Source organism: Podarcis pityusensis (genome assembly GCF_964106645.2).
Source record: "Podarcis pityusensis genome assembly, chromosome: 12".
Classification (NCBI taxonomy): domain Eukaryota; kingdom Metazoa; phylum Chordata; class Lepidosauria; order Squamata; family Lacertidae; genus Podarcis; species Podarcis pityusensis.
In genome coordinates this window covers 8,929,553-8,947,435 of record NC_138037.1, presented here as the reverse complement: position 1 = coordinate 8,947,435, position 17,883 = coordinate 8,929,553, and the positions used below count along the sequence as shown (strand labels likewise).

General features: G+C 46.4%; 1 protein-coding gene across 1 annotated transcript in view; it reads right to left on the bottom strand.

Moving 5' to 3' along the window:
- Positions 1-27: 27 nt before the first annotated feature.
- DLEC1 (DLEC1 cilia and flagella associated protein) overlaps positions 28-17,883 on the bottom strand; it is a 46,725-nt gene continuing 28,869 nt past the window's right edge. Inside the window, exons 23-38 of the mRNA XM_080973973.1 lie at positions 17,215-17,333; positions 16,765-16,956; positions 16,221-16,288; positions 15,893-16,044; positions 14,868-14,977; positions 13,975-14,045; positions 11,998-12,155; positions 8,671-8,844; positions 7,372-7,494; positions 6,603-6,697; positions 5,306-5,390; positions 4,143-4,337; positions 2,715-2,876; positions 1,588-1,741; positions 1,064-1,184; positions 28-232 (exon numbers count right to left, since the gene is read on the bottom strand). Coding sequence (XP_080830099.1) covers positions 109-232; positions 1,064-1,184; positions 1,588-1,741; positions 2,715-2,876; positions 4,143-4,337; positions 5,306-5,390; positions 6,603-6,697; positions 7,372-7,494; positions 8,671-8,844; positions 11,998-12,155; positions 13,975-14,045; positions 14,868-14,977; positions 15,893-16,044; positions 16,221-16,288; positions 16,765-16,956; positions 17,215-17,333 — 2,103 coding nt within the window. The 3' untranslated portion in view covers positions 28-108. The remainder of the gene's footprint in view (positions 233-1,063; positions 1,185-1,587; positions 1,742-2,714; positions 2,877-4,142; positions 4,338-5,305; positions 5,391-6,602; positions 6,698-7,371; positions 7,495-8,670; positions 8,845-11,997; positions 12,156-13,974; positions 14,046-14,867; positions 14,978-15,892; positions 16,045-16,220; positions 16,289-16,764; positions 16,957-17,214; positions 17,334-17,883) is intronic.

The window sequence follows — 17,883 nt, the reverse complement described above, 5'->3', positions numbered from 1 at the left end:
TTCAGAAATCAAGCCTTCACACTCAAGTCAACAGAAATAATGGCCTTTTATTTTCTACTATACATCACCAAAAACCAGGTAAACCTACTGGAAAACTGGTTGGGCACTTTACGTTTTGCGCATTTCTTCATACTTCTCATCATACGATCCTTTTCCCCGGACGTAGAGAAGGCAGGGTGCCTCTCCCAGCATCCCAACAACTGTGATTATGGTTTGATATTCCACATCCTCCCTGTTTAAAGGGAAAGAAACACAATCCAGGAAGGCGGGTGGAAGCCTGCTAGTCTTAGAGCTGCCTACTAGTGGCGATGTCACGCCACGTACATTTAAACTCTCCCAGAGGGATCTCCAGCCACAAACACTGATGCAGCATGCGAGCAAGCCCTGAATGTATGCAGTTACTCTATATTATGGAAGGTAGAAGTAGCAGGATTAAGCTCTTGCTTACTTAATTTATGTGGTACTCTGCCAGTTAAAATCTTGCAACTGTATGCTAGCTGTGTTGCACTCCTGATTTTAAACCCCCCATGCCCAAGTGGATAAAGAAAACTTGCTGCTGTATCTGCCTCAAGTCTTTTAGGGCAGCGCTAACTCACCCTCCAGCCTTCCAGAGGTTGCTGGAAACTGGACTTCAGAATCCAACATCTGGAGGGGGCAAAGGTTAGTAACCCTTGTTTTGGGAGGTTACTGGAAGTGGTGAATTTAGCTTTATAATGTGCCCTAATTCTAGCTCCTTGGCACAATTTATATTTAATATGCAAGTACTGCTCTCAGTGCCAGGGAGCCCATCTGCCCTAAGATACTTCTGCAGCTACTGCTTTCTTGTACACTGAAGACTCATAGGTTACCCTTTTGTATGGAAAACAGGTCTGCTCCAGCTACTTCCCCACTGTCAGCATGAACTGCAGAAGTTATCAGAGGAGGCGCTTAGGAATGCAGTCACTGCAGCCAATACACAAGGAAACATGGTTTCATAAAGCCCCCCTAATTTACCAACAGGTTGGCAGCTTTGGTGGTAACCCTACAAAAGCCATGCAGAACATTAACTCGCTTCATGTCCTACCTTGGGGTGAAGCGAACCACCAGAAGTGTTTTGGTAGGCACGCTACTTTGATGTGCTTCAAGAACGCCGTTATTTGGAGAGATGGAAAACACTTCAGGTTCTTTGTGCCGCTCATTTTTATCTGTAAGAGGAAGTGAAAGAGCAAAAGGTATATTGACATTCTTAATGAAAAGAAAGTCTCACTAACGTCTACTTGCATCTTTACCAGTTGAATAAAATGGCCACTCGGCTTCTGAGAAAGTTGTTAACAGTTGTCCTGGCTTCCAGTCTACTGAATTCATTACTCTAATTTATCCAAAATTGTTTTGAAAATACACTGCAGTTTGCAAATGTGTGTCCTTCATTATCATTCTAATGCACCATTAACACAATGAGCTCCCACTTTTTTTGGGCAGAAAGGATTCTATAATTAAACAGATTCTATGATTTTGTTAAAAAATAAATGGACATTCTCACAATGCAGCTTCCAAGCATATGAGCCTTCTTAACAGAGTGGGAGATGTCAACCTCCCGATTTCTCTTACCTAGCAAAGCTGTCCAGTAGCTCCTGCATCCACTTGTATTCATCACAAGGACAGCTTCGGACCTCGTTTGATTAACAAGGCAGACTTCAAAATCAATCGTGTCACAAGAGAGCCCAAGTACTGGGACAGTGAGGTATGCAGCCATGGGCAGTGCCTGCAAAGGTATAAAACAGGGCAAGAGCCTTTGATAAAGGAGGAATTGTGCATTGACAAGGCAAAGCAGACTGGGAAGACGATAGGCCAGAGCTGATCTATGGTAATTGCCCATATACATAAGATGTTAAGCTAGCTTGGTGCAAGCATCCCAGAGCATTTCTAGTGCAGCTTCTAGGTGTGGACACCAGATCTCTTTGGATGCTTAAAAAATAACAGCTAAATTCTGGGGGTGAGTTGTGGGATTACACACACTCTCCCCTGTCTAAGTATAACTCTCCCAAGCTGGGTAAGCATTTCTGCCAGCGCCAGTGGTTAACCAGGATCCAACCTACCCATAAAGTACATTCAGGTGGACCTCCACACAGGAGCCAGTGTTTTCTGCGGTTTTGTTTGTTTCTGCTGCAGGGTAAGAGCAGAAATCTTAAGACTGCTTCTCTGGGCAACAGCTTCCTAACTGCCAATCGGCTCTACGCACAACCAGACACTGCTGCAGTCAGGGAGACCTTGTTGCTCTTGCAATTCAGTTTGGCAGTCCATATTTCTGGCCAAAAAAAGAAGTGGGCACGGCAAGGCAGACATGTCTGCTCAGCCACCCACCCCTCTTAAAGATCAAACTTGTACTTAAAAACTAATAAGCTTTGGAAGACTAGTAACTGGTCTGGGGGTTAATAAACCTGTCCTGCCAAAGGTTGTGTATAAAATAACTTTAAAATATGAAAGAAGGTTGCAACAATATGTGGTAAAGTGGGCTTAAGCAGGTAGAGGCGATAAATCAATATATTCCCATACTTGCATTGGCATATTTCAAAGTACAGGTGATAAGCAAAATGTGTGTAAGTGGGGAGCCCTGTTGCAGTAAATACAGCTTCTTGCCCAACAGCAGCTGAACAGAGTAGCTCCCATATGCCATTGTGAAGCCCTTGCGAGTCTTTTTTTCTGGACTTTTGGCTCACTGACATCAATCTGCATACCTGGGTTGCTTTGTTACTGTATTCAATTATGAGATTTTGCTTAAACTCTAGGATTTTGTCTCCGTTTTCAAGCTGTAGCACTTGAAGCCCAGGCAGGAACTGGTCTTCCGGGAGATGTTGGTAGGTTAGTAACTCCAGAGATGTGTGGAATGACACCTTTACCTGTGTGTAAGCCAGGCCAAATATGTTAATGACAGAACCATGTTTGCAGGAAAAACGATGTGCTGTACATTATTATTATTATTATTAAAATTTGTATACTGCCTTATACCCGCAGATCTCAGAGTGGCTCACAGAATAAAATCACAATATAAAAACACAAAATACATAATCAAAATAAAAACGAACAACCCAATAAACCCCCCAAAAAACATTTTAAAAGGGTATTTGATGTCAATCAACCAAAGGCCTGGTTAAAGAGGAACGTTTTTGCCTGGCACCTAAAGGTGTACAATGAAGGTGCCAGGCAAACCTCCCTGGGGAGAGCATTCCACAGACAGGGAGCCACTGCAGAGAAGGCCCCGTTCTTGTGTTGCTGCCCTCCGGACCTCTCATGGAGGAGGCACACGAAGAAGGGCCTCAGAGGATGATCTCAGGGGTCGGGTCGGTTCATATGGAATATGAGGTATTGCAGTCCAGTAAAACACAATGTCGTTATCTTTTACTGGATGAACTTCTCTCGGTGATTAGATAAGCAGGCTCTTGAATTACACAGAACTCTTGTTCACATAGAAGACAACAGAAGAAGCCAAGCCAGTCGTTCTGCATAGGGGAGTGGCTTGTTCAATTACCATATCGATGCTAATCAACCAGTACAAACAGGTTCCTACTTTTAAAAAAGGGGCCCTCTTTTGACCTGCAACACCAGTTCTCTTAATGATTATACTGAGTTTGAACTGAAGGGACTAAATGCAATTAAAAAATTTAAATGCAAAAAATGAGAAGGAGGGTGCTTCAGTGCGGTGACATTTATCTTTTAGCACTCCCTGCCACTGCGTATCAGACATGTGCCTGGCTCTGTTGCCTTTCTGATGCCTACTAAAGACATTCCTCTTTCAACACACTTTCTGAAGACTTTATCCCAGTCGGGATCTTGGATTTGAACTGATTCTATGTGTGTGCTGCCTCTGTTTTAAACTGTTTCTATCTAATGAAAATAGTATTAAGTAATAATAATGACTTAAATAGACATTGGATAGTTTTCTCCTTTTCTTTGACAGAGTTCCTACTTCAAGATAGTAGTTTAAATGTTAAAACTTCCTTGCAAAACGGCTTATGCTTCTAATCTGAAGCCCTGGTCTCCCTCCCTGGTCCGTGTCACTTTATTTCTTTATACTAGAACTTCGGTACCAGTGAAAGCAATGGGGCGTAAGTTTTACTTAGTCCGCATCCAATCCACTGCCGGTTAAGGCTTGAAGATGAACCTACCAGCATATTTTCCAGAGGATAGAGTAAAAGGTGCTGCTCCCCATTTTCACTGTCCCTGTGGGGTATCTTCAGGTTCTTCTTGGGGTCTACGCCAGACACGGAGAAGGGCGTCGTCAAAACCAGCTTGAAGGACAGAGGAGTCTCTGTGTTGTTGGTGAGCTTCAGGTTAAGGGTTGTGGCTGACTGTGTCAGTACCTAAAGGATTGAGAGGGAGCATATACATAAAAGGGCATACATACCATCTATGCCCTTTTAAAATGTGTTTTTTTTGGGGGGGGGGCTATTGGGTTGTTTTTATTTTTATTAAGTATTTTGTGATTTTATGTATTGATTTTAATCTGTGAACCGCCCTGAGACCCCCCGAGTATAGGGCGGTTAATTAATTAATTAATTAACTGCCCTATACCCAGGGGTCTCAGGGCGGTTCACAGAATAAAATCAATATATAAAATCAGCAATGGATTTTAAGTTTAAAAGTGCGATAGGCATATAAACATATAAAAACTTTAGACTAAGAAAAATGGCCCAAAGTCGCCCATGGACCACGGTTTGGGAATTTTCTTAACAAACTAGATTGAATCAGGGGATGGTCTGCACCTACAGATCTGTGCGAGAATCTGGCGAGAATCCAGGTCATCTTATGGTCTTTGCCTTATATTGTATATTGTTTTAAATGTTTATTTTGCTATTGGGATTGTAGTTCCATTTGTGTATCTCATGCTGGTCTCTGACCGTAATAAATTTCATGTTCATATATAAAATCACAAAATACATAATAAAATTAAAATTAATTAATTAATATTATACACATGCGATTCCCCACATATGTGCATTCAGCTCATGCACGGCTGCATATATCTGCAGGTGCTGGGAAATAAATAATTTCAAACTGTAAGAAAGGGCAAAAACAGCCCGAAAGCAATTTGTTGCATGGCAGTGCTTAATTGTTGCCAGTGATTTGCGGGGAAGTGTTGAGAAACAAATGATCAAAATCAAACCCGCTTCCCATCCCCAGGTGACTCCATTTCCCTTACAATGCATCCCCGCACTGGATTCTCAGTGTGACTGTTTTCATGGTGCACTTTCAAAGCCTTGTTCCGTGAGGAGGAAAGACACAACTTTTCGAGGATCTCAAAAGTAGGAAAGGAATCGGGACTACTTACGCCCATGAGGGGCTCGTCTGGGATAAGGGCGCTGGCCAGAGCGTGAAACACCAATCCGCTCTCATGATCCATCTCAGCAGTTAGCCTGCAGGAAGAAAACCAAAGGCCGTTCAGTCTTGTCTAAACAGGAGCGTAACCCACTAATGGGATTATATGTGGCACCTTCAGTGTAGAGCATGCCCACCGAGCTTGGCTCTGGACTGCTTTCAACAAGCTTAGAGCGGAATTATGAACAAGTCCATAAACTTTGCACTAGGCTGTAACGTCACGCACAGCTGTCTCAGTCATTGTGGCCTATAGGAGGAGGAAAGAGCCAACTTTTGTGTATCTTCTACTTGAGGTTTTAAAGTCAGAGCTGAGGAATCTCTGGCTTGGGGTTGAAGGAGACTCCCCAGTTTGTCTCCCCCCCCCCCCTTGGACTACAACTCCCATCACCCCTGCCCTTCTACTGTAGCCATAATTTCATTCATTGCTTGTATTTAGTACGGGTGTTATTTTATGACAGTCATTTGTTTACCACCTTTTAATAATAATAGCAGAGCAGTTTATGAATGAAACGCAGTTCATTTCTCCTTTAGCTAAAGCAACTATAAAATGAATAAAGCAGTAAAACTCAAAGCTGCGTAAAGTAGCAAAGGAGTTCATAAAAGGCAAAATAAGATTGAGATTTTATTGTTGTTGTTTTTTTTAAAAAAAGGTATTTGCCTAGCAGAAAGAACCCCACCTCCATTTTGGGAAAGCTTTGGGCTCTGCTCAAGTTCCCTCTGGTCCATCACCTCTGTAGATTCCCAGGGTTCAAGGTGAGCTATCGCCACTCTCTTTCAGGAAATGGAGGCACGAAACCAGGTTTCCAGTCCCTGAAGGAACCGGACTTGTCCAACTCATTTGGGGTTGGGGGGGGTAGCATTCATCCAAAAACGGTGACCAGAGTTCCTTCTCTGTTTCTGGATGATCAGAGTATCATCCTGGTCGTGAGGCATAGTGGCCATTCCAGGAGGTGCCCTTCTGGAAGAGAGCCAGTGTGGTGTAGTGGTTAAGAGCGGTAGTCTCGTAATCTGGGGAACCGGGTTCGCTTCCCCGCTCCTCAACATGCAGCTGCTGGGTGACCTTGGGCCAGTCACACTTCTCTGAAGTCTCAGCCCCACTCACCTCACAGAGTGTTTGTTGTAGGGGAGGAAGGGAAAGGAGGATGTTAGCCGCTTTGAGACTCCTTTGGGTAGTGATAAAGCGGGATATCAAATCCAAACTCTTCTTCTTCACCACTCAACTTACAAAGCTGGCTTTGACAAACACTTACAAAGCTGGCTTGACAAACGCTTGCAGGTCAATCCGCAGAGGCGCGACGGCATAGCCGTCTCCACGAGTCACTTTCCCAGGGACGTTCTGAACCATCTGGTGGAGGGGAATAAAAACGTATCAACGGGGGTCCGTTGTGGGCACTTAGAGCCGTGCTGAGCCTCCTCCGAGTGATGGGATGGGGCGGGGCTGGGCTTAATTTGGGTTGCAGCTCAATTTCTGTTAAGGCCATTCTCGGGAGCGGGGGACAGGCAGGACCTGCCACGACCAGAGCACTTTGGATGGCGAGGTGTGGCTTCCCAAGATGGTTTCCATTTGAAAGAAAATGGCTTTGTTTGCACTGCAAGGTTGCCAGGGATCCTAGGTTACCATCTCAGTTTGTGCAAAGAGCTGGCCATGGAGCAGCGATGCAAGAAACTGGACCCATGCGAGGCTTCTGACCTGATAAGGAGGTGATGGGGCTGTGTCACCATGAGTCTAACCTGCGTATCTGGTTGGGCCACCCGCTGGGGAGGACTCAGGGAATGAATCTGGCTTATGCTCATGGGCTGTCCTGAAAAACAGCACCATTCCTCAGCACACCTGTCTACTTCGGGAGGACTAGGTAGGATGACACATGGTGGTGGCAAGTGGGTGTTAGTTTGGGTAGGGCGGTGAGAGCAGGGTGCTGGACAAAGCCTAAGGAACACAACAAAGCTGGAAAAGAGAGGAGTCAGATGAGATGGGATGGATAAGGAGGGAAAGGAAAGGCATTATTCTCTTATCCATACCCTGCTATCCAGGCTCATGAAGCCAAGGGCAAAACCTTCGCATTCAAACTTATTGATGATCTCTGGCAGCATCAGCGGAGTGAAGGAAATGTGGATGGCAGCAGAACCACCTGCAGGGACCACCTGGGCACAAACAGCTGATTAGGAACACAGAGGGCAGGTGGTTCTGCATATCCAGGGGGGCTTGAGGTTTGTATTTCGGAAACAGCCGCCCCCTCCTCCACCCCCACATGTGGCAAACAACTTGCGAAGCCAGGGAGACTTCAAAAATATTCTGATTTTTGGGGAGAGAGGAAAGGTTGTGTTTTGAACCCCAGCTGCCTAGGATCAACCTCGTGTCCTGTTCCTGATGAGAGCCAGTTTTCTAAATATACGGAGCCCTCAGAGCTGAGATTGTAGGAGGTGGAGGGACCGCATTCTTAAATGCTCCGCCACATAGTGTGAAGTAGACTATTATGGGGAGTGTTTTATACGGAGGAGCATTCAAAACAAGTAACTCTCCCCCGCACTTGTGATATCCTGAACCCGCATTGTAATCCAGAATCCAACCACTTCAGTCCATCACCTTGTTTTGAATAATATAATAATAAACAAAAAGCCAGCCCTGTGGAACGCTCTCCCATCAGATTTCAAGGAAATAAACAACTATCTGACTTTTAGAAGACATCTGAAGGCAGCCCTGTTTCGGGAAGCTTTTAATGTTTGATGTTTTGTTATGTTTTTATATTCTGTTGAAAGCTGCCCAGAGTGGCTGGGGGAACCCAGTCAGATGGGTAGCATATTATTATTATTATTATTATTATTATTATTATTATTTACTACTGTGGGTTAAACCACAGAGCCTAGGACTTGCTGATCAGAAGGTCAGCGGTTCAAATCCCCGCGATCCCTGCTCCTGCCAACCTAACAGTTCGAAAGCACGTCAAAGTGCAAGTAGATAAATAGGTACCGCTCTGGTGGGAAGGTAAATGGCATTTCCGTGTGCTGCTCTGGTTCGCCAGAAGCGGCTTAGTCATGCTGGCCACATGACCCAGAAGCTGTATGCCGGCTCCCTCGGCCAGTAGAGCAAGATGAGCGCCGCAACCCCAGAGTCGGCCACGACTGGACCTAATGGTCAGGTGTCCCCTTACCTTATTATTCTATTCTATTTGGAGAACACAGGAAAGGATTCATAAATACATGAAAATCCCCCCCCCCCAAAGTTTAGCCCTTTCTTGTGTTGAAATCTCTCCTCCCTCCCTCTCTCCCATCTTTTCACCCCTTGGCTTCCAAGGTCACAGGAGGGCAGCTAGAACATACCACTTGCTTGGGAGTGATGCAGAAAGGGTAGTCGGAGGGCACCCCCTCGTGGGGCCGGATGACCACCGAGATTATTTTCTTGAGGACGGTCGGTTGCCAAGAGTCATCATCACTGCTGCTGCTGCTGCTTCCTCCTCCTCCTCCTTCATCGTCCTCCAAAATTGCATCTAGACTCTATGGCAATGAAAAACATGGGTTGTGAAGGATCAGAGAGGGAGGAAACTACAGTGGTACCTCGGGTTACATACTCTGCAGGTTACATATGCTTCAGGTTACAGACTCCACTAACTCAGAAATAGTACCTTGGGTTAAGAACTTTGCTTCAGGATGAGAACAGAAATCGTGCTCCGGCGGTGCAGCAGCAGCAGGAGGCCCCATTAGCTAAAGTGGTGCTTCAGGTTAAGAACAGTTTCAGGTTAAGAACGGACCTCCAGAACGAATTAAGTTCTTAACGCCAGGTACCTCTGTACATAAGAATAGCTTGCTGGAACAGGCCAGTGGCCCATGCAGCCCAGCATCCTGTTCTCATAGTGGCCAACTGGTATTCAGAACCACACCATTAAGTGTGACGATAGAAGGCCAGTAGCCACCAGAGTGGCATGTTATTCATAATGGCAAAAGGGGCTTCTTCTTCTACTACTTTTTAAACAGAATGGAAATCTAGGAAGGAAAGAAGGCCCTAGAGCAGCAGTTCTCAACCTGTGGGTCCCCAGATGATGTTGGACTACAACTCCCATCACCCCTAGCTAGCAAGGCCAGAGCTCAGGGATGATGGGAGTTGTAGTCCAACGACATCTGGGGAAGCACAGGTTGAGAAAGGCTGCCCTAGAGCATGAGGACATCCAATGAAGGTTCAGGATAGATAAAGGAAAGGACTTCTTCACTAGGGAACTTGGTCCTCCAGGAGGCAGTGATGCTCACCAACTTGGATGGCTTTAAAAGAGGATTGGACAAATTCATGGGTGGCTATTGATGGCTACTAGTCAGGATGGCTGTGCTCTGCCTCCATCCTGGAGGCAGCAATGCTTCTGAACACCAGTTGCTGGAAGCCACAGGAGGGAAGAGTTGCTCTTGAGCTCAGGTCCTGCTTGCTGTTTTCCCACTGGCCACTGTGAGAACAGGAAGCTGGACTAGATGGGCCACTGGCCTGACCCAGCAGGCTCTTCTTAAGTTCAGAGGGAAAGCTAAACTCATGAAGAGACACAGACGTCAAGACCAAGGTGAACCACCTCGAATGAAGGCAGGAAATGGGCTGGGGCTGAGGAGGACCGAGTCATGCCAACTGCCTTCAGGTGCATGTTCTGCCTCTGGACGACAGATGGAGCCATAACCCACACAATGGGCCTTCATCCCAGGAGAAAAAGTTGATTCTCTGCAATTCCACCCAATTGAACCTGGGCTCGTGGTTTGCTCCTCTTAAAGAAAAACAACAATTGGAAGTGCAACCCCAGCCCTATGCAAAACTCTCAAGGTCTGGCATTCCCAACCTGGTTTCCCTCCGGATGTTTTCAACTGCAACATTCCTCTCAACCCTAACAAGCAAGGAGAACCCAGAGGCTGAGAGGGAGAGTGTGTCAGAAGGGAAATGAATTGATACTGACTATGGTGGTCACAGAAATCGGACAGTGAGAAATACATAAAGGTAAAGGTAAAGGTACCCCTGCCTGTACGGGCCAGTCTTGTCAGACTCTAGGGTTGTGCGCTCATCTCACTTAAGAGGCCGGGAGCTGGCGCCGTCCGAAGACACTTCCGGGTCACATGGCCAGCGTGATGAAGCTGCAACTGGCGAGCCAGCACCAGCGCAGCACACGGAAACGCTGTTTACCTTCCTGCTATAAAGCGGTACCTATTTATCTACTTGCACTTAAGGGTGCTTTCGAACTGCTAGGTGGGCAGGAGCTGGGACTGAAAGACGGGAGCTCACCCCGCCGCGGGGATTCGAACTGCCGACCATACGATCGGCAAGTCCTAGGCACTGAGGTTTTACCCACAGCGCCACCCGCGTCCCTCGAGAAATACATACAGGCCTTCAAAATAGCCCCCCCCCCCGATACAATGCACCATTGACAACGTTCGTAGAACTGTTGGAAACTTCTGGAGAAGTCCTCTTCGTACTGCTTTCAGTTCCCTTGTCACAGCAGCTTGGACATGTGAAATGTTGGAAAATCAGTGCCCTTTCAGTGCAGATTTCCATTTTTGAAAAAGAAATAAATCCGGTGGGGCCAGATCAGGAGAGTGGGACAACTCAGTAACCGCAGTAACGATTTCAAGCGGAATATGCAATTCTTCCACCATCATTCGGATGGACAAACGCCGATCCCACACCAATAACTCACGAACTCTGTCGACATCTGAAGCCGCCAGTCTTCCAGACCGAGGGTCATCTTCACTGGTTTGCCACCCTTCATGGAAATGCTTAAAACACTCATACACTGTCTTTCAAGTTACAGCTTCATCTCCATACACAATTGTGAGCATTTCATGGGTTTCTGATGCCAACTGTATATTCAGATATTTCTTGCTGTCTGATTTCTGTGACCATTCACCGAACTTTCTGGTCACACATTGTATATATTACTAACTTTGTATTAATATAGCATTTTTATACGTAGCTGTGTCTTTTTGTAATATTTTAAGTCTGTCTGTTGTTGCTTCAGTTTTTTGTCCACCACTTAGATATATATTTTAATATATTAAGCAGCATAAAGGTAAAGGGACCCCTGATCATTAGGTCCAGTCGCGGACGACTCTGGGGTTGTGTGCTCATCTCGCTCTATAGGCCAAGGGAGCTGGCGTTTGTTCGCAGACAGCTTCCGGGTCATGTGGCCAGCATGACTAAGCCGCTTCTGGCGAACCAGAGCAGCGCACAGAAACGCTGTTTACCTTCCCTGCCGGAGTGGTACCTATTTATCTACTTGCACTTTGACGTGCTTTCAAACTGCTAGGTTGGCAGGAGCAGGGACCGAGCAACGGGAGCTCACCCCATCGTGGGGATTCGAACCGCCGACCTTCTGATCAGCAAGTCCTAGGCTCTGTGGTTTAACCCACAGCGCCACCCGCGTCCCTTTTATTAAGCAGTATAGAATTCAAATAATCTAATCGCAACAACATCTAGTGCTCACTAGGATGGAGAAGCCTGCTCTAGTTTCAAGCCTGGAAAGCAACACCACTGAAATGCAACTGGAAGGAAGGAGAGTTGTAAAGAACATTTGTGTTGAATTGCACACACTCATGTGAGCATTCTTGCTTGTTTGACATTCATATCCAAGAGCTGCATGCAAGGCGCCTTCCTGCCTTTAAGGAAAACACTGCACAATAGATCCCTACCGGCACTTTCTCTGGGGGTGTTTCAGTCTCCCAGAGGACTTCAATCTCATTGCCGTCAAGGTCTCTAACAGGAAAAGGAGCTCCGTAGAAAACCAAGAGGTCCACCAGCTTGTCGTCATCTTTATCCTGGTTATAGCTTTCCCAGTCCATTCGAATGTCTGGATTGAGAAAGGGGGGGGGGGGGGGATGCAGAAAGAAACTCAGAGTTGCTAAGGATTTATAACCAAGGTTGAGCTTGTATTTGCATGTTCATCCTTCAGCAACGGCAACGTTAGAAGATGTCTTGCACGCGTGAAATAACTGTGACCAGGCAAGCGCCACAGACGAGAAAACTTGCATACTGCTCAACAGCATGTCTCAGTCAAAGCTGTGTGCAATGCTACAATGAACTGGGACTGGTGTAGAACACAGTGAGCTAAAAACCTCAGCTTTCTTTCCTTTTCATCAGGGGGTTTGGGCTGGGTGTCCATCAATATGCGGATGATACCCAGCTCTACCTCTCTTTTAAATTGGAACCAGTGAACACGGTGAAGGTTCTGTGTGAGTGTCTGGAGGCAGTTGGAGGATGGATGGCAGCTAACAGGTTGAGGTTGAATCCTGACAAGACAGAAGTACTGTTTTGGGGGGACAGGGGGTGGGTAGATGTTGGGGACTCCCTGGTCCTGAATGGGGCAACTGTGCCCCTGAAGGAGCAGGTGTGCAGCCTGGGAGTCATTTTGGACTCGCAGCTGTCCATGGAGGCACAGGTCAATTCTGTGTCCAGGGCAGCTGTTTATCAGCTCCATCTGGTATGCAGGCTGAGACCCTATCTACCCGATTGTCTTGCCAGAGTACATGCCCTGGTGCATGCTCTGGTTCTCTCCTGCTTGGACTACTGCAATGCGCTCTATGTGGGGCTACCTTTGAAGGTGACCTGGGAACTACAACTAATCCAGAATGTGGCAGCTAGACTGGTGACTGGGAGCGGCCGCCGAAACCACATAACACTGGTCTTGAAAGACCTACTTTGTCTCCCAGTACGTTTCCAAGCACAATTCAAAGTGTTGGTGCTGACCTTTAAAGCCCTAAAAAGCCTCAGCCCAGTATACCTGAAGGAGCGTCTCCACACCCATTGTTCAACCCAGACACTGAGGTCCAGTGCCGAGGGCCTTTTGGTGGTTCCCTTACTGCAAGAAGCAAAGTTACAAGGAACCAGGCAGAGGGCCTTCTTGGTAGTGGTGCCAGCTCTATGGAACACCCTCCCATCAGATGTTAAAGAAATTAACAACTATCTGATGTTTAGAAGACACCAGATGGGCGGGGTACAAATATTATTATTATTATTATTAAGCAGGTTTCTAATCCTCAAGGATGCAAAGACAACATTGGAAGTGGGCGAGCAGGGAAAAGTTCTCAGACCACAAAAATGCCCTTGGGATGTTCACCACGAAACCTCAGCCTATGGGACCACATGGAGCCTTGAACCGCTGTCGGTTAACATGGAAATTCCAAAACTGCCGGGATCACTTCTTGTAGCTCATTCAGTATCCCCACAAAGGCAAGGAGAGCTCAGTGAAAGGTGATCAAAAGCTTCCTACTGGAACTGGTTGCTATTGGGCCTTTGCCATCGTCGCAGCAACAAAAACACTGTAATGCAGAAGTGGGGAAACTCAGGCCCATGAGACAAATATGACCTGCTGCAGGTGTCTGCCTGGTGCCTGGAACTCCCCTCCCTTGCCCAAGTGTTTTGCTGAAAAGTGTCCTTGGACTCTGATAATGCTCCTTGCTTGGCTGGATGAACAGAGAGGGGTGCATTAATATTTGCACAGCAGAAAGAAGCCTGCTGTGCAAAGGAACTAATGTACGTCTATTGCTCTGCCTCCAGCCCCACTCAGTGCTGGAAGCTGCTCAGAACTGAATGCAACTCTTGGGTTGGAAACAGGACCCCTGCTTTTGCCATAATGCTTCTCACAAAGGGCAAACATCCTCTTCGCTTACCAAAGGGAGTGGGGTTGTTGAGCCGGACGTATCGCGAGACTGTATCCCCTCCGGAGATGTGGGCCCCAAACCTGGAGAAGAAAAATGGGGTCATCTGGGTATGCATCACTTAAGTCTACGTTCTGGGTCTTTCTGTTGAAGGGGACATGCCTCTGCTACAAGGCTCTGCTCTCCTCCGGGGCAGCTGGGAACAGCCGTTGGGTCAGAAGGGCTTGGGAATCCTGACAGAGAATCCCCTTTAAAGGTGAACCTCCTTAAGTCGCACTTTTGGAAACAGAACGCAAATAGAAAACGCAGCTGTTCTTCAAAATAATCCCTACTCCAAATTCTGCAGTGTGGTTCTTCAGCCAAGTAATGTATACAAAATTCAAACGCTAGGGCAAAGTGTGCATCAAAATGCACGTTACTGAAAATTACATACAAAAAATGCATTACATTAGGGAGAATCGATATTAAAAAGAAACGTATGCTAGGCACAGAAAAATGTGCATACTAGAGAGAAATTCACAGAATGCTGGTGAATTTTCATACTTTTGACAATTTACAAACCAATGTGGAGAAGTGCACTTAAGATCTGAAAATGAGAAACTGAACAGGGTTTTGCCCATCCTGAACGCACACAGCCTCAACTGCCTTGTGAAGAGCAGGTAGGTTTTTATCAGGCAGAGAGCCTTCTTGGTAGTGGTACCCACCCTGTGGAATCCCCTTCCACCAGATGTCAAACAGATAAAACAACTGCTCGACTTTCCGAAGACATCTGAAGGCAGCCCTGTATCGGGAAGTTTTTAATGTTTAATGTGTTTTTATATTATGTTGGAAAGCCTTCTAGAGGGGCTGGGGCAACCCAGTTAGATGGGTGGAGTGTAAGTAATATATTACTATTATTATTATACCTGATTACAGGCGTTGGCATTGGATGGCTGGGTCCTGTCATCTGCAGGAAGATTGGGCAGCCCTTCACAGTCATTTGGATGGGGATCAACATCGGCTCCGATTCCCCCACCTGTACAGAGAAATATTTTGCATGTAAGCAATGGAACCCAGCTGCTAAATCCTGAGGCCTCCTGGGAGACAAATGATTCACAGGCATTCTTTCCTTTTACATGCAAGAAAAGACTTGCTTATTGCAGATAACTGACTGTGCTGAAGGGAATGTGCACACCTTCAGATGTCTGCCGCTTGTCACAACCTTGTGAACAAGGCTCAGTATACAGTTCCTCTTCCCACATCCAGACAAAGCCCAAGCAAACCACAAAGTGTCCGTCATTCTGAGCTCCAAACTCCTTGGGTGCGAACTAGGCCACCCATCAGCGTCTCATACACCCCATTTCCTTGGAAGTTAAGCTCCTCTTGGTACAGTGGGGGGCTCATCCTCTAGTAAGTGGAACACTCTGCCACAAGAGATCAGGGCCCTGCGGGATTTGACATCTTTCCGCAGGGCCTACAAGACGGAGTTGTCCCGCCAGGCCTTTGGTCAGGGCTCAGCCTGACTCCCCTTCTCCTTTTGTATAAGAACTAGTATGAAAGAGGCCTCCCAGCATTCTCACAGGCCCATATAAGAACAGCGTAAACAGTTGGGCCTGATGAGCATTTACTGTTCCCAACCCCAATCTTGCGGAAAGCCATCTAATTAGATTTTAATTTGATCCTGACTTGTTTTTAGGAGGTAATTTAATTATTGTTTGATTTTATACCAATGTTATATATTTGATGTTAGCCGCTCTGAGCCCAGCTTTGGCCAGGGAGGGTGGGATACAAATAAAAGTTTATTATTATTTATTATTAAGTTGGGGGCGGGCGCATTCCTATGCATGCTTACTCGAAAGCAAGCCCCACTCTGCTTAATGATGCTGAACTCTCAGGTAAGCTTCGGTCTTCCCAACCTCCAGGTCAGAGCTGCAACCCCTGGACCACGCACCTTACAGATGAGGGTGTCCTGGTATTGCCCCCACATGTTGTTATAAGCCGTTATATTGACCACAAGCTCCTCGAAGGCCTTCAGGATCCCCTCAGAGGGGTGTACATGGAAAGTCGCTCCCTTTCCGTGAGATAGCATGGCAGCTCTGAAGGCTGTAAGACCAGAGCAGATGAACAGTTTGGCAGCAAGGCAATGGGACTGGAAGAGGAGAGCCTCTTGCTGGATCACATCCAGCGAAACTCTTTTCAATTTATCCCTGCATTCCTGCCACCCCCCGCCACTTACTCACAATGCATCTGAAAATATAGCAATGCCAGACTCTGCCTACCTGATTGTTTCCTCTTTGCAGCCTGCCTCGTTATTCGCCTTGTGGTTTCCACAACAGCTTTGGAGGAGCTTGGAAAAAGATGTCTCAGTGAGAACTCTGAAGGGTGCAGGGATTTCTTAAGATGTCATGCTTTAAGTTTTCAAGAACCCGGTGCCCTCCAGAGCTCGCCCCAACCAGCACAGCTGTGTTAGCCACTTGCCCGAAGCCAGCCGGGTGAATCAATATTTACTACTGAAAATGATTATCGTTCAGACTTAGCTAAAGGTAAAGGTAAAGGGACCCCTGACCATTAGGTCCAGTCGTGGCCGACTCTGGGGTTGCGGCGCTCATCTCGCTTTACTGGCCGAGGGAGCCGGCGTACAGCTCCCGGGTCATGTGGACAGCATGACTAAGCCGCTTCTGGCGAACCAGAGCATTCTTTCTACTCACCGCTAATCAGGGTGAAATGGAAGAAAAGGAGGCTTACACTTACAACAGAAAATATTTCTCCATCAAAAAACAATCCCCCGCAAACAGACTCTTGCATATAGGATCTAAGACTTACCCATCTTGTCCCTGTTCATCTGAGGGACGTGGACCTGGTTGGCTGAAATACTCAACCCCTACTGAGAACAGAGCAGCTAACTCAGAGTGATTGGTAATTATTAGCTGGTGTTTTATAACACTTTTCAATGCCACTTCCGAGCCGAAGTCTAGCATCAGATCTTGAGAAGATTCCGAATTATGCTCCTCAACACTGCAGAGAAACAGCAACAGACGCTAAATGGACTCCCTCGTTTGCCAGCGAGACACTTTCAGAGACATAACGGTTGTCAAAAGAAAGATGAATGTGAAAATGAGTGATTATATTGGGCTTCCATGAACAGTTTAGTGGAAATACAAGTAAAATGCTTCTTTATACCCTAGCTAATATAATCCGAAGAAAGCGTCATTTTGAGCCACTAGTAATTAATAGCTATATTTTACTAAGCTATTAACTGTAAGTTTCCTTCACCTGTCAGAAGGTATGGAGTAGGTGATTCTGAGCCCCTTAACTTCACCAGAAATTGCCAGAAATAAGGGGTCCAACATGTCTTCGATGCAACAGCACAGGGCAAGGTCACTCAGTTTCTCCTGGCAGAAAAAGAATTAGACCTTCGTGTAAGAATCATCAACAGCAGGTCAGAGAGCAAATGTCATCAGGAGGACTGAATCTGGAGGGAACACTTCCAAGTCAGAAGCAAAAAGACACACCCATTTAATATGACAGACATATTGGAATGCAATGAAAGAAGAAGAAAAAGGGAGAAAGGTTTTACCAAAACCAATTTTGCCATAGAAAAGAAAATGAACCGTAGTTTATTTGGCTACTGTTATGAGTTTGGGATGTTAACCTGTGTGCCAGGCCCTTCTAATCCATGTTTCCAGCAAGTCTTAAAATCTAACCAAGTCTCTAATTCCTGGAATAGCCGGGCTAGCCTCCTAGTGAAATGTAAGGAGAACGAAGGAAGGGGCTCTGTGGGACGTGGGAAATGGAAGAGGACCTTCCCTCAACTCAGGGATCGTTAGAAAGACAGAGCCAGAGTTGAAAGCAGAGAGCGGCAGTGACGTGAGCCAGAGGAAAAAGCAGCAAGCTGGGAGGAGAGAGAGAGGCAGGGCAAGGTTTGACGTCTGTCTGAATCCA